The 13,369-nt window shown below is 46.6% G+C and overlaps 1 protein-coding gene across 1 annotated transcript in view; it reads right to left on the bottom strand.

The window, feature by feature from the left end:
- The window catches only part of GPR50 (G protein-coupled receptor 50), a 31,440-nt gene extending 18,313 nt beyond the window's left edge, over nucleotides 1-13,127 (bottom strand). The window contains exon 1 of the mRNA XM_010222516.2: nucleotides 12,944-13,127. Coding sequence (XP_010220818.2) covers nucleotides 12,944-13,118 — 175 coding nt within the window. The 5' untranslated portion in view covers nucleotides 13,119-13,127. The remainder of the gene's footprint in view (nucleotides 1-12,943) is intronic.
- Between the last annotated feature and the right edge of the window lie 242 nt (nucleotides 13,128-13,369).

Consider the following 13,369-nt stretch of genomic DNA (forward strand, 5'->3'; position numbering starts at 1 on the left):
GTCTGGTTTTGACAAGGAAGAGCAGTTTGAGCAGTATTAGAGAAGCAAGTGTACACGAAAGGATATGCACAAAGTTAATGTTTCGCAGGAAGCAGCTAATCTTTCTCTTCTTCCATAGGAAAGTTATGTATGTATAGAAGGCCAGGACTGCTCCTGCATTGCAAGAGCTTTCCCTGGGTTACCCAGCAAGTTGCCCAGCTCTTCCCAACCACTTCAGAAGGGACTTGTCTTAGATGCCCATGCTAGAAAGCAAAACCAGCCAAAGGGCTGCTGAGTAATTCCTCTTTCTTCACATGTCCCATCCTTTCACCTCAGTTTGGTGGTGATTTTACTACAGGTAGGATGACTTGTGGCTAAGACCTTGACCCATGACTTGCCAGTTTTGCTGGAAGGGCCCTGATTTCAGGCACTCTCAGTTTCTGAAAGGAAAGCACCATCAGGGCATCACCCAAGTCCTGTAAGCACAGGACCACAGCACACAACCGCCCACACAGAGCTGCAGCACAGCTGCCCTTATACCAGAATAACGTAGGTGTCAAACACCTGTGTCAACTTTTACACTCTGCCAGCACCAACCACCAAAACCTCAGGAGCAAACCTCCTCAGTAAGATACTGGTGTATGTCCACGTGCATAGCAAACCATGGGATAACATTCTGCTAGGGCACATCCATTACTAAGTAGCATCTAACTTAAATCAGACGGTAAGAGCACAGAGGCCAGACACATTCATGCTACCTGTGAAGGAGGTAGGGTGATGAATGGCAGTGTAGCAGCAGGCTCCAGGGAGAAGTTTTTGTTCAGGGATTACGAGTGTTTTAAGAGTTGGAGAAAGGAGAGCACAGTTTGTCGTCTTCTTGTAGTATAGTTTTGCTGACTGCTAGGAATCCAAACTCACTTAAAAATGGGACAGAAGAAAAGGGTTGGCTACAAACCAGGACCACATTCCAGGAAAAAAGTATCAGGGTTGGATCATTTGTTTTCATTCCACATAGGAGAAAAACTGGGTATCTTTTGAAATTTGTTGCAAATGGGCCAAAGAATCACTGTCAAATGTGAGGAAAAAAAAATGTGAAAGATTGGTTCATAAATGCAGTGGAAACAGTTCAGCAGCAGCAATTGATTTGATAAGGTTAATGATCAATCAAAAGAAATTCAGCCTCTTCTGGGAAGAATTGTCTTTTTATTAAAGAGAAGAGAGGAGCACTTTGTAAGCCCCGTTTGTTGCTTGCCCACTGCCCTTTTCCCATTTCTGTGCGATTTACTCCAAAGCACATTTGTTATTTTAAAGACTCCACAGAGAAGGCTATGACTGCATACAAAGCTGGTGTTTATCCAATGGCTGTTTCTTGTTCCCAAACTAATCTTAAAGGCTTTGTTTAGACTAGGATTTAGCAAGACCCTAATTAACAGCTTCCCATGGTACACCCACCCTAGGAAAGATAGAGCACAGGCTCGTCCCATTAGCAAATTACCCTATCATCCTAATCAGGCAGGGGAAGCCACAGTTTACTGCCTCATTGCCTTGCACACCAAAGCTGAGTTTTCCCAACTAGGTGTTCCCTGGACCTAGTCCACAACCGTCTCAACTTTTGGAAGGACTTAGCGACCTCATAGTAGACAACATCATCTGACTTTTCAACGGCAATCTAGATCAGGCCAGGGAAACCTTGTTCATGACAGAGCTTCTCCTGAAAACCAAACACTCTGAACCACAGAATCATTATAGTTGGAAAAGACCTTCAAGTCCAGCCATAAACCCATCACCACCATGCCTGCTAAACCATGTCCCTAAGTGATAAGGTTAATGATCAGTCAGAACCTTCAGTATCTACTGAAGGTTCTGGTCTGCAGGAACTGGCTGTCCAGCATCTCACAGTATGACATAGCTACAGTGCATCTACTCAGGGATAAACCAGATGGAACTCACAAATTCTTTGTTTTCCAATGATGATAAACTTAGTGTATCCTTGAAAGGCCAGGAAACTGGCATATATGCCCAGATAGTGAGATCCTCACCTGAGTGAGAAGGGAACACTTAATTTCTCCTTGTAAAATAGAACACTGAGAAATTCACCATTTAGGGGGAGGTAGAAAGAAGATAGGCAGAACTAGTGATGGAAAAAACAAGGACAAATTTTTAGCTTATCTTCAGCTGTCTGCTACTGTTTATTGAGATGCTGAGATCACACTAGTCATTTATAAATTGTGTTTTCTGAGGTTTGCAGGATTGCATTTTCAGGCAATTATTCTGTTAGTGTGAGAATTAACTGGCCTCCCTCTGAAGTCAGAAAAGCAGATGTGGGAGGAGAGTGTGAGAGGCGGCAAAAGAGAGTGTGAGAAACAAACAAACAAACAAAACGCAAGGATCTCAATTTGTCAACCGTGCCAACCCACTCTAGACACTATTGGAAGCTTCTTGTTGGGATATTTTGTGTTATCGTGACTTGCTTTGCATCTCCATACCAGGCACTGGAAATTTCAGTGCTTGAGATAAAGTTACCGTGCCTTAAGCTCAAGTCCGTAGGACGTAGCTGGCCAGGCTCTTCCTGCATTTCAGCTCTAACCTCCTGGACCACAAAGAAAAGACCAGACCTCAGTTGGAGATGCTTATAGGTTGGGTCTGAGCAAAGCCAATAGCACTGGCTATTGTTCTCTCTCCCTTTCTGCTTAAAAGAACAACGATTTGCAGGGATGAGGCTTGGCTTTGGAGCATGTGCTTGGCAACTCTCTCAGCTAAACAGCCAGCGTTTCCACAGAACGCCATAAGGTTTCTGACAGAAATATATTTAAGTTAGTTTAGCAATATTATTAAATTCAAGAAGGGATATTTTTAATATGATATAATCCATTTTCCTAGGAACCAGCCAAGAACAGCATTAGATTTCACTTGGAAGCAGTGTAGGGGAAGCACTGCGACTCTGCCATCATCACCTTGTCGCTGCAGCCAGGGACATGGGGCAGGAGCCTTGCACAACACCTCTCCCAATCCCCCCGGCCTCCCCTCATCTCCTCTGCTGTTCCTCAGGAGATGGCTCCCTGGCAGCTCTTCCCTTCCCTGCTGCCTCAGTGAGCCCCAATCCAGCCCACGGACACAACAGCGACTCTGCTCTCCTCCAAAGGCTGGGAATTCTCCATTGGACATAAGGATGCTCAAAAGCTGACCACTAATAAAGACATTGAAAGGACAAAATCACAGCAATAAAAAGGCCAGACGAGAGTATTTTAGCAGCCTGGAGATGGGACTTGGGTTGAATGAAGGAGAATTGGAAAGACAGCAAGATTTGGATGGATTCTGCCATAGGAAGTGGTCAGCAGATGCAAGTAGAACACAAATACATTTGCTGGGTAAATACAACTTAACAAGACCTGAAAAGAAATCATCTTCTCATGGCCTCCAGCATTTCTATTCTAGAAGCAAATACCCATTCCCATGAACCAGAACCCAAATTTTTCACTCTCTTTTATCTTCCCTGGGTACTACACACTTCATAAATCCCACACCATGTCTCCATGAAGGTCCCAGTGCTGGCTCAAGCTGCTGCCCAGGCAGGAAAAGCCACACATGAGCAGAAATCTAGAGAGTCACAGGAAAAGGGCCCATGGAGAAATAAAGGAATAAGCTACTCTCTCCTAGTCACTCCATAGTGCATCCCAGGGAAGCTCTCCTCACGCCACAGAGCATATAAAAACAATTCAGCTGCCTTGCACAAATCATATGAAAATCCCAGACTACCTGGAGAACATCTAAGCAGCCATTTTATTCCCTTCCCTAAATCCTTCCTCTGTGAATCGTGCCACCAAGTAGAAGGGAGCTAAAAGCCGCAAGTGAGCCCCGCGCTCCCCATCGTGGTCTGCGTGGGTGAACGTCACGGGAAACACCGCACTTTGCGGGAGCCACACGCAGGCACTTTCTGCGGAGGCTCTTCCCTCCCTTCTGGCTGCCAGGCAGTATTTCTCTGCTGGAAGGAAATGCCTGGGCTCCAATTACTAGTGCATTCAAATGTAACTGTGCGTATGGATTTTACTCACCCCATTAAGATTCAATCTGCTCTAATTCCTACTGCAATATCTGTAGAAATAAAATCCACATCTAAGCTCTGAAGACTACACTCAGGGTCAGGAGTAAGGTGAAATATATTAGATTCCATTTAACTTGCAGCTCGTGCAGGCTCTGCGCCTGCTCATCACCTACCACAAGTGTCTTCCACAAAGACACTAGGGTCTCTTGAACCCACCTACATCCACCTTTAAATACAGGTGTCTACAGCAAATAATGGTCCTGTCCTCCTCCAGCCCTGCCCTCTGCTGTGGGATGGACTTGGAAAGGACGAAAAATCATCCGTCCTGTGCAAAGAAAAGCAAAAGTCAGTCAACAGAAAAGAGGGACCTTCATGCAAGGGACGGGACAGAGCAACACCTTTCATTCAGGGTCAGTGCAGAAAAACAAATGGACACTTGGGATTTTTTCCTGTATTTAGGGGAAGGGAGAGCAAAACCAATCTTCTACCAGGTCACACGGTCACACAGTGTCCTGGCCCAGCTTTAATTAGGACAAAACTCTCTCAAAAAGATGCAAAGAAAAACAACCTTCCCTTTCATTCACAGGCCATCAGGTGAGATGTCTTTTAAGCCTCACAATTAATCACTCTGCCAATCGTCCAGGCAACAGTTACTTTGAGAGTGCATGTCCACCTCCCCGCTTCCCAAAACACATCCCAGCTTCTACTGAAAGACTGTCCATAGGATATTTTATTAATAATGAGTAGGATAGTTATTATCTAAGCCAGGTAATGATTATAGTAAGGCAAAGATGGGCAGAGGGGTTGGAAAGAAAAGGAGTAGAGTGAGAAGAGCACGAGGCTGGGCTGGCTTGATGGTCCCCAGTGCGAGGTGCCCAGGTGCTGCTCCCAGGGATACAGGGCCTTACTTTGCCTCGCACAATGAAAATGCAGCTGCGCTCTCCTGTTGCACACAGACTGGGCCTCAGCCGGTGGGGTATTTTGTGGAAGAGCTCAGCTTTATGTCAGCACCAGAGAGAAGGAGCGAACTATAAGCAAGACACGGCACCTCCACGAAGAGCATGCGCGAAGGAGCGCGGCGCATCGTGCTCCTGCGCCAGCAGGTCGGAGCCCAGGCACAGCGAGCGGGGGCTCAACAGCACCTGCTGGGCAGTCCTGCCTTCCAGCCACGCCGGGAGGCCTGAATTCCCTACGGAAAAGGAAATATATCCCCCAATCCAACCATCCCCCAATCGACCATGAAGAAACACGCGCCTTTGCTGCCTTGCAGATCGCAGAGCACAGCACAAGCTGCAGACTTCCTAGGAGATGCAGATGAGTCTGAGGCAGATTTTTCTAATCAGAGAAATTGTACTTTAAAGAATTTGAGGGTAACTGTAAAGAGACTTGCACCAACACGGAACAAAGTCCCTGTTAAGCATTCTGCAAAGTCAAATATACCTTGATTCTGAAATGCTGAAATTACTGTTCCTAGTGGAAAGCTTATTCATTTCCCCCACATCACATATTTATTAAGATGCAATCTCCAGTGTAACCACATACCATTTATCCATGAACTTTCTGTTATACCCAAAACCCAGGCTGAGCATGGCTCACTTAGTAAGCAATGACAGTATTTTATCTCCATTCACCATCTGCACAGAATACGCAATGTACTCTGCTGCGTTCAAATCCTGCTCCAAATAGAAATGATCATCTTGAAAGCCAATGTGTCACAGGAGAGAGAAGTGAAAATTTATTCTGGAAGTTTAGGGAAGTTTCACAGAGGGGTTCCTGAGATCCAGCACTCCTAAAAATAATCCCTTTTATATGAACTGCATTTTTAAAAATAAATAAATAAAAATAAAAAAGGAAGGCTTTGACCTCAAGTTTATGACATGGAACTCCCTTGGGATCTCCTATTGAACTGTACAAAAGACCAATTTAGAAATATTTCTGAAGCTGCAGCACTGCAGAAGGGCTTATAAACAGCTCACATCTGTGAGACCTATAGTCCCTGCTGCAGCCCTCCATGGGCAGCCCAGCCCTCGCAGCGGGGCACGAGCCCCACTCGCATCCCGAGCAGCACGACAGCCCTTAGGCTCCTCAGGACTCGGGGCCCATTGCTGCTCCTGCCCCTGGTACCAGCCAGGAGAATCCCAGGCAATACTGTGCAGATGAGATTCGCAAGAAAGCGCCAGGGTGGGAACCTGACCTGAAACAACCCAAAGCTGGAGCGCGTGAAGGCAGCTGCTGCATTAGTGGCATATGTCTCCAAACCAGCCAAGTCATTTAAATACAAATTAATTTTCTCATGGGGCCACTGTTTTATCCATATGCTACTTCCCTTTCTCGCACCTCCCCAGAAAAATGGCCCCATTCATTGTCCACGTGCGCCACAGAGAAGGCTCTGCCTGGATGCACAGCCGTGCTCATGTCCCCAGAAGGGCCTATAAAGCAACCCCAGCTCATCACTCCCTTTGGTGCAGCCACACAGGGCCCAGCTGAAGCCCGGCCACAAAACTTGCAGCCAACATGCTACGATTACAGAAATACTTGGCCCAAGGATGCCAGCAGGGACTGCTACATTTCTGTGGGACAGACACAGGACAAGCAGCCCATCAGCCCCTGGGCAACCACTACATAGAGAGAACAACCTGTCCCTGCCCATGACTCTGCTCCATCTGTCCCCGAGCCTGTACGTGCATTGAGGTGCAGCCATCTACTCCACCAACGGGCCATTTTCCACAGCGTCGCTGTGCTAAGGTAAAACAAGAGACTCCAGGAAAGTGCCATGCCACTAGACCCATCTGAAGCAGCCCTAACATTGCTGTTAACTTTTCCAAGGTTGATGGCGCAGACAGCATCACTGGCAGTCAGTTTGATATGACAAATTCATCACTGGCCTGTCGAGTGAGTCAATAAGGAAGTCAAAAACAAATGTTGGCATGGATTCTTCCAACAAGAGCGTACAAACAAGAGAGACCCTTTTCAGCAGCTCGCGCAACGATGGTACAAGCGTCTCCATTCAAGAGGAATGGGGTGCTGATGTAGCACGTCCATGTAAGAGGACCCAGGGCCCTTGCACCAGGTTTGTATCTCCAGGTGCTGCTGAAGCCCCAGCGATCCACAGACCCCCCATCTGGCCTGGCCAGAGGCTGAGCTGCCTCCCTCTGTACACGCACCACGGCCTCCCTCGCTTCTCCACCCGGGCAGGGCTTCCCCGGCTGCCTGCCAAGAGGGACAAACTGCTCCCTTGGCAAACAGCACAGTCCTCTCCTGCGCTCCAGCACGGAGCCGAGGGACCTGCCCAAGGGTCCTGAGCGTCCCGGGGGTCAGGAGCTGGGCAAAGCAAAAGCACAATCTGCTACAGACAAACCAACACACGAGCAGCTCCTTAAACTTCTATCTGCAATGTACAGAAAGCAACGATATAATTTCAGTCTTGTGACATATGCCGGGGGGTTGGAATTGCTAAAAAAGAAAAAAGAACAAACTCAAAGCACCTATGTATGGTAGATAGCTTTCTAGGACATGAACCTAGGAAATCCCATAATGGCTGGAACATAACCAGTCACAGTTATCTACTGCACTTGAGATACAAAAACAGAACCGGGGCTAATGTAACACTCCAAAAGGTCAATTTGCTAAAACTAGGAACCATCCAGCACAAAAATAACTGAGAGAAACCGGCTCAATAGATACCTCTCTCTCTCTCTCTATATATATATATGTATATTTTTATATATATATATACACATTTATATGTGTGTGTGTCTGTGCACACATGCACATGTAGGTATATGTGTGCTGCATTTTAATATATTTATTCAAATAAAAGTAATAGTGCTGATTTGGAAATGTTTAAAGGTGTTTCAGACAAAAGCAGTACTATATCAAAAAAGGGTTACTTTGTTTAAGAAAATACATGAGCCTAAAGAAGAGTTTAAGAAACAAATTAGTAACTGAAAATTAGTAACTGAAATCAGCATATAGCTATAAAATTTGTAACTGAAATCAACATATTTTATAAAGAAAGCAAAAACTAACGGCAATCGGTATATCACAATAGAACAACAGTCTAATGATACAACAAGTCTGATGCTAAAAAAAAAAAAAAAAAAAAACTGAAATTATCCATGCTGATACAAAAGGTATAGAAACTACAAGCATTTCTTATCTTTTCAGACAAGGATGACTTGTATCTCATTGTATCTCATTCATAACAAAATTCTCTGAATTCCAGAAGCCAGGCAGAATACTCAACACCATCTATTAAACCCTTTTTACATCTTTGAGACTAGAGATCTTAAACGTAATAATGCAAAAATAAGCTCATGGAATCCCTAACATTGTCTTTTGTTTTCTTTTCTTTAACATTCACCATTAAAAAAAAAAAAGAAAAAAAAAACAGCTCAAGCAAACAAAATCTTAGTGTTGTGCCAATAATTGAGCAGGGTAAATGGGCTGACCTTGGAACTATAGGCCGATTACCCTGACTTTGGTCCCAGGCAGAGTCATGAAAAGGCCAAAGCAAGCAACGAAGTATTAAAAGATGGAAACACAATTAGTCCCAGTCAACAGACCTTTATGGTAGAAGGACTTGTCAAATTAATCTGTTATTTCCTCCAAGATTACACATTTGGTTGACAAAAGTAACAGTGTTGAAATAACACACGTAGACTTCTGTGTGACATCTGACTTTGGCCAGTATGACAGTGTGATAATAAAAACACCAGCACTGTACAAACATCAGGGTAGTCCATATCAAGGGGATTAACAACTGGTTGAGTCTGGTGACCTCATTATAGTTATACCTGTGCTGACTGTGCCACTGAGGTCTCAGCTCCCTCAAGAGGGGCAACATTCTCACCAGGGAACAGGACCTACAGATCAAAAAGATCTTCGGCAGCAGAAATAGCTAGAGAAAAAGCCAAAAAACACCATTTTTTTCAGCTGAAAAATGGAATGCCTATGACAGACAATACAGAGACCCAGCCATGCAGTTACCTTGTGCCTTTCCCTTGCACAAGGGCGGAAGGCTGGCACTGCATCCCGAGATGACACTTCTGATGCAGCTACAGCTCTGGGTCCGTCCTACAGCACTTCCTGGCTTCAGTTCCTGGCTAAGGACCTGTTTGCTGCATCAGCAGTTGCAAAACTGGGAATGCAAATCACCCAGGAACTGAGGAAAGGTTGAGTATATAGGAGCAAAGCCCTTCCAAGACCGTCCCTCCTCTCCCCCTCCATCTGTAATCTGCTTCGTGCCAGTCACACCAAAGAGCAAAGCATCTAAATCGTTCTCTTCCTAGGTAGCCCAGCCACCTTTACAAACCCACATTCTCTTTGGCGTGGGCTTGACTGAGACCTTGTCACATCCCAGGAGTCATGGTACACACTAATACACATCTGGGATGCAGTAAGTGCAGATATGGGCAAGCCCTGGGCCCAACCTTTCTTCCTGCATGTGAAACTCCAGGCAGCATTACTGCACAGTGTGGTTTTTCAAGAAATGCATGTTTTGGCTGTACACGCTATGTTTTCAGGAAGTTCAGAAGAGGTAGAAAAGTGTATTTCCAGAGCTGTTGCCCAAAGAACAGACTGATTTATTTAAAAGTTTTGACTGTTTGTTGGTGCAGATTTTCACATTTGTGAAGTTAGCAGGAACCACAAATGAGAAGCTGCAAACACAGACATGCCAACAACTCTTAGTCTGTCACGATTTTTTGCTTGCCATTTAATACACCATTCACTCGCATTATTTCCTACTTAAAGTCATAAATTACTCTCAGTGCTCTGAATACCTTCCAGCAAGAACACAGGAAAGGTGAACACCTGCCCGATGCATGTTACTAACTTTCAGAGGGGAGAAGTGAAGCAGTGATTTCTTTTGGAAAGTCTTAAAGATTAGGTGTTTGCTGTTAAATTAATATGTTCAGCACCTCATACTTGATAGCGAGAGAAAGGTGGCCAGGTTTACAAAGACTCTCAGCACCTAGGAAGCATTTAACCACCCATAAAGAAAGATGCCATAAAGAGACACAGACATCTCTTCTGGCAGAGGAGCAATCTCTCCCCATATCCTTCACCCTCAACCATAAGCATATGGACCCAAGGCTGGAACTTCCCTGAAAGCTCTCAGATTGGACATACAGGCAGCTCCAAGCATCCAGCTCTCTGGACACCCACCCTTCCCCAAGGATGAGCAGCTTCTTGCCATTTTCACCACATTGCTGTTATCTGCCAGAGAAACTGTGAAGGTCTGAATAACTGACTCCAGGTCATTCTTCACCAGAATGGGAGGGAGCCCACTGCAGATAGCAGAAGTGTCACTCATGGACACTACTACATGAAAGCTTGATGTCAGCAGTGCTCCTACACAACTGACCCAGTGACCAACTGTGGATGTGAACTCTCCAACAGCAAGAAAGCCCTGGGGCTTTGAATGAAGCCAGATTTCCTCTATCCTCTTTCTCTTCATTCACTCCAGGCAGCTCTTCTTCACCCATAAACCAATATCCTCCAGGCACTTGGCCACTTTGGCCCTTCAGGAGACAGGGATGGAGGCTTTTACGAGACCCTGCTGCCAGCCACACACAAACTCAGCCTGTTTTATCCAGGCTGTGTGCAGATGCTCAAGTGTGCCAAGTGCTGCAGAGGGGCCCAGGAGGCTGTGACTGAAAACCCTGTCCTGAAGAAGGAGGTCACCCGCCAGAGCCTCAGAGGCAGTGACACTTTCATGTCCCAGCCTGAATCCAGCTTCTCCTGCAATGCGGTTTTAGCTCCAAGTGACGACCTTGTAGCTGGTCTCTCGTTGCTTCCCCACGAGCTTGCTCCAGAAACATGGCTTGGCACTTGCAGGGTTTGGCAAGAACCAACACAGCCGTAAGGGGTGTCTTGTCTATTCATTGGACTGGCTTAGCATATGCTTGAACGAGAGCAGGAAATTCTTTGTCTAAAGGACTTCTAGCTGGCTGCTGCGCTCTGGATAAGCATCCTTGTCCGTGGGCTTGTTCGTGAGCCAGGAGGAGCACAAATCAAGCCGAGACCGCTTGACTTCTTGTTCTGCATTCAGGAAGGCAGACAGGCTGTTTGCTTGCCAACACAGACAGATGCAGGATGTTGTTTGAACATCCCAAACACACATGATCCTCTCAGCAAAATAAGATTAAATTCTGGTTAGACATTTTAACTTAACGAATATGGGACCACCATCGTTAGTCTGACGGCCTCACTTTCTGGATCTTGACCTCTCCACTGGCTTTGCAAACATATTCCCAACTTAGGCTGCAGACTGAGAGAACAACAACACTCAGGGCACTGAATCAGGACAGGACTCTTGATAGTCCTCTCCTTGATAGGACTCTCATGGCTTTAAAGTGTGAACCTATGCACTCTCTGCTGGTCACGCTCTAAATTCTCTGTATAACAAGAGTCACTTCCTCAGTTAACAAAGATTTCACTTGTATCAGTTTTACCAATGCATCCCAATGGCTTATATTTAGAGCAGACAGTAAGCTACAGAGAAATATTCAGTTTTGACAATATCTCTGTTTTCATTTACAAAGGCTGTTCTTTTACACTTTTGCTTTAATTCACCTACCCAGGAGACATTCTTAAGATAGGAAATACATTCATGCAATTAACAATTTGAAAGGAGATAGAAACAGCTAAATAGTTTCAGATCTGCCTGCTGTATTACCTAGCCAGATGACATAAACCTTTAGTTATAAAGTTTTAATTTTATCTTAGGAAGTTTTCTTTTTCTTTTCCTTCTGAGGACCACTGACTAGAAGTCCATAATGTTCACATTTTAAAACAAAGCCGCTTAAGATAATTGAAAATACCCTTCTGAACTAAATTTAAGTTATCATACCCAGTACAATATTTTCATGGATTGTGGACTGTAGGTCACATTTAATTTATCCGTTAAAACAGAGTAATTCACTGGACCAGGCCACAGTGTCCATCACCTGCCCTAGCCAGCAGCCACATTATATACTTCTGTTAATAAACTAATCAAATGTTAATGAAAGGGCACTGTCTCGTTATCCTTACCCAAAGACTACTTTTACTGAACTCTGTCAAGTTGCTCCACATTTACAGGAGAATAAGAGAGAGATCAGGGTCTCCAGTTTATATCACAAACTGTAAATCCTGCAGACATCTCACTATAATCATTTTACAAGCTGCAAAACTGAAGTTCACTTTACCTCTTTTGCTGTAAAAGTAGATAAGGTCATAGTCACTAACAAAACATACCCTACAGTAGCTTTTCAACAGTGCTATAGAGACCACCTGCAACTCCTTACAGAACAGAGGTTCTTGCTAAAACAACACCACACAGAAGGCAGAAAAAGGACACTCTCCAAATATATAGCTTTCTTTAAAATAGATACTATTAGTATGAATATTACAGCTTTCATAGGTTAACTCATAGGGAAGTCATTATGTAAAGCCTCAAGCTGTATTTACAAACTACCCACGGAAAAGAGCTGGAAAGTCTTTCTGGTCCGATTTCACTTTGTCACCTAAGTAAAGCAGAGCAGCTTTAAGGTGAAAATATTAAACTGAAATGAGGCAGGAACATAAACACAGGTGCGGAGCCCGGCTGGAGGTTCCTCCTAGGGACACGACTCATCCCCTGCACTTGACTCCCGTCCTCCCCGCGCCTGCTCTCCTCGCTCTACCCCGGCAAGCTTCTCCCTGCGATTAACGAGAGGTTTACCTGGGTTACGCCTTGAGGACTGGCTTCTGCATGTGCAGCTGTCTCTGGGAGACAAAAAAAAGTTGGGAGAAGTTGGAGCACAGAGCAGCGACGCGGGGAAGGAGCCCAGTCAGCGCTGCCCTCGCCCCGGGGGCCGCAGCGCGGGCCGGGCCGGGGCCGGAGCCGGGGCCGGGGCGAAGTTTGGGAAGTTGCCGCCCGGCTCCCCCCGCACTCACCGGCGTTGCGGAGCTTCTTGTTCCTCAGCACGGACAGGATGACGAGCACGTTGCCCAGGATGTCGCCCACGATGGTGACGATGAGCACGGCGGCCAGCGCCGTGGCGGCCCGCGCCGCGGAACCGGCGCCCACCCGGCAGCCCGGGCAGCTCCCGTTGCCCGCCGGCCGCTCCATGCGCGCTCCGCTCTGCCCGCCCCGCCGGCCGCCGCGGCCGCGCAGCCCCCGCCGCTCCTCCCCGCGGGGCGCCCGCCCTGCCCGGCCGGGGGCGGGGGGCGCGGGGCAGCCCCGCGGCGCGGCGCGGCGCGGGAGGGGAGCGGGCAGCGGCTCCGCAGCGCTGTGTCACGGCGCCACCGCGCGGCGGACACCGGCGCAGCCGCGCGGAGCCCCGCGGAGCCGCTGCCCGCGCGCGGGGCCGGGTGCGCGCG

Source organism: Tinamus guttatus, unplaced genomic scaffold, assembly GCF_059628265.1.
Source record: "Tinamus guttatus ecotype Peru unplaced genomic scaffold, ASM5962826v1 Tinamus_guttatus_pri_ptg000287l, whole genome shotgun sequence".
Lineage (NCBI taxonomy): Eukaryota > Metazoa > Chordata > Aves > Tinamiformes > Tinamidae > Tinamus > Tinamus guttatus.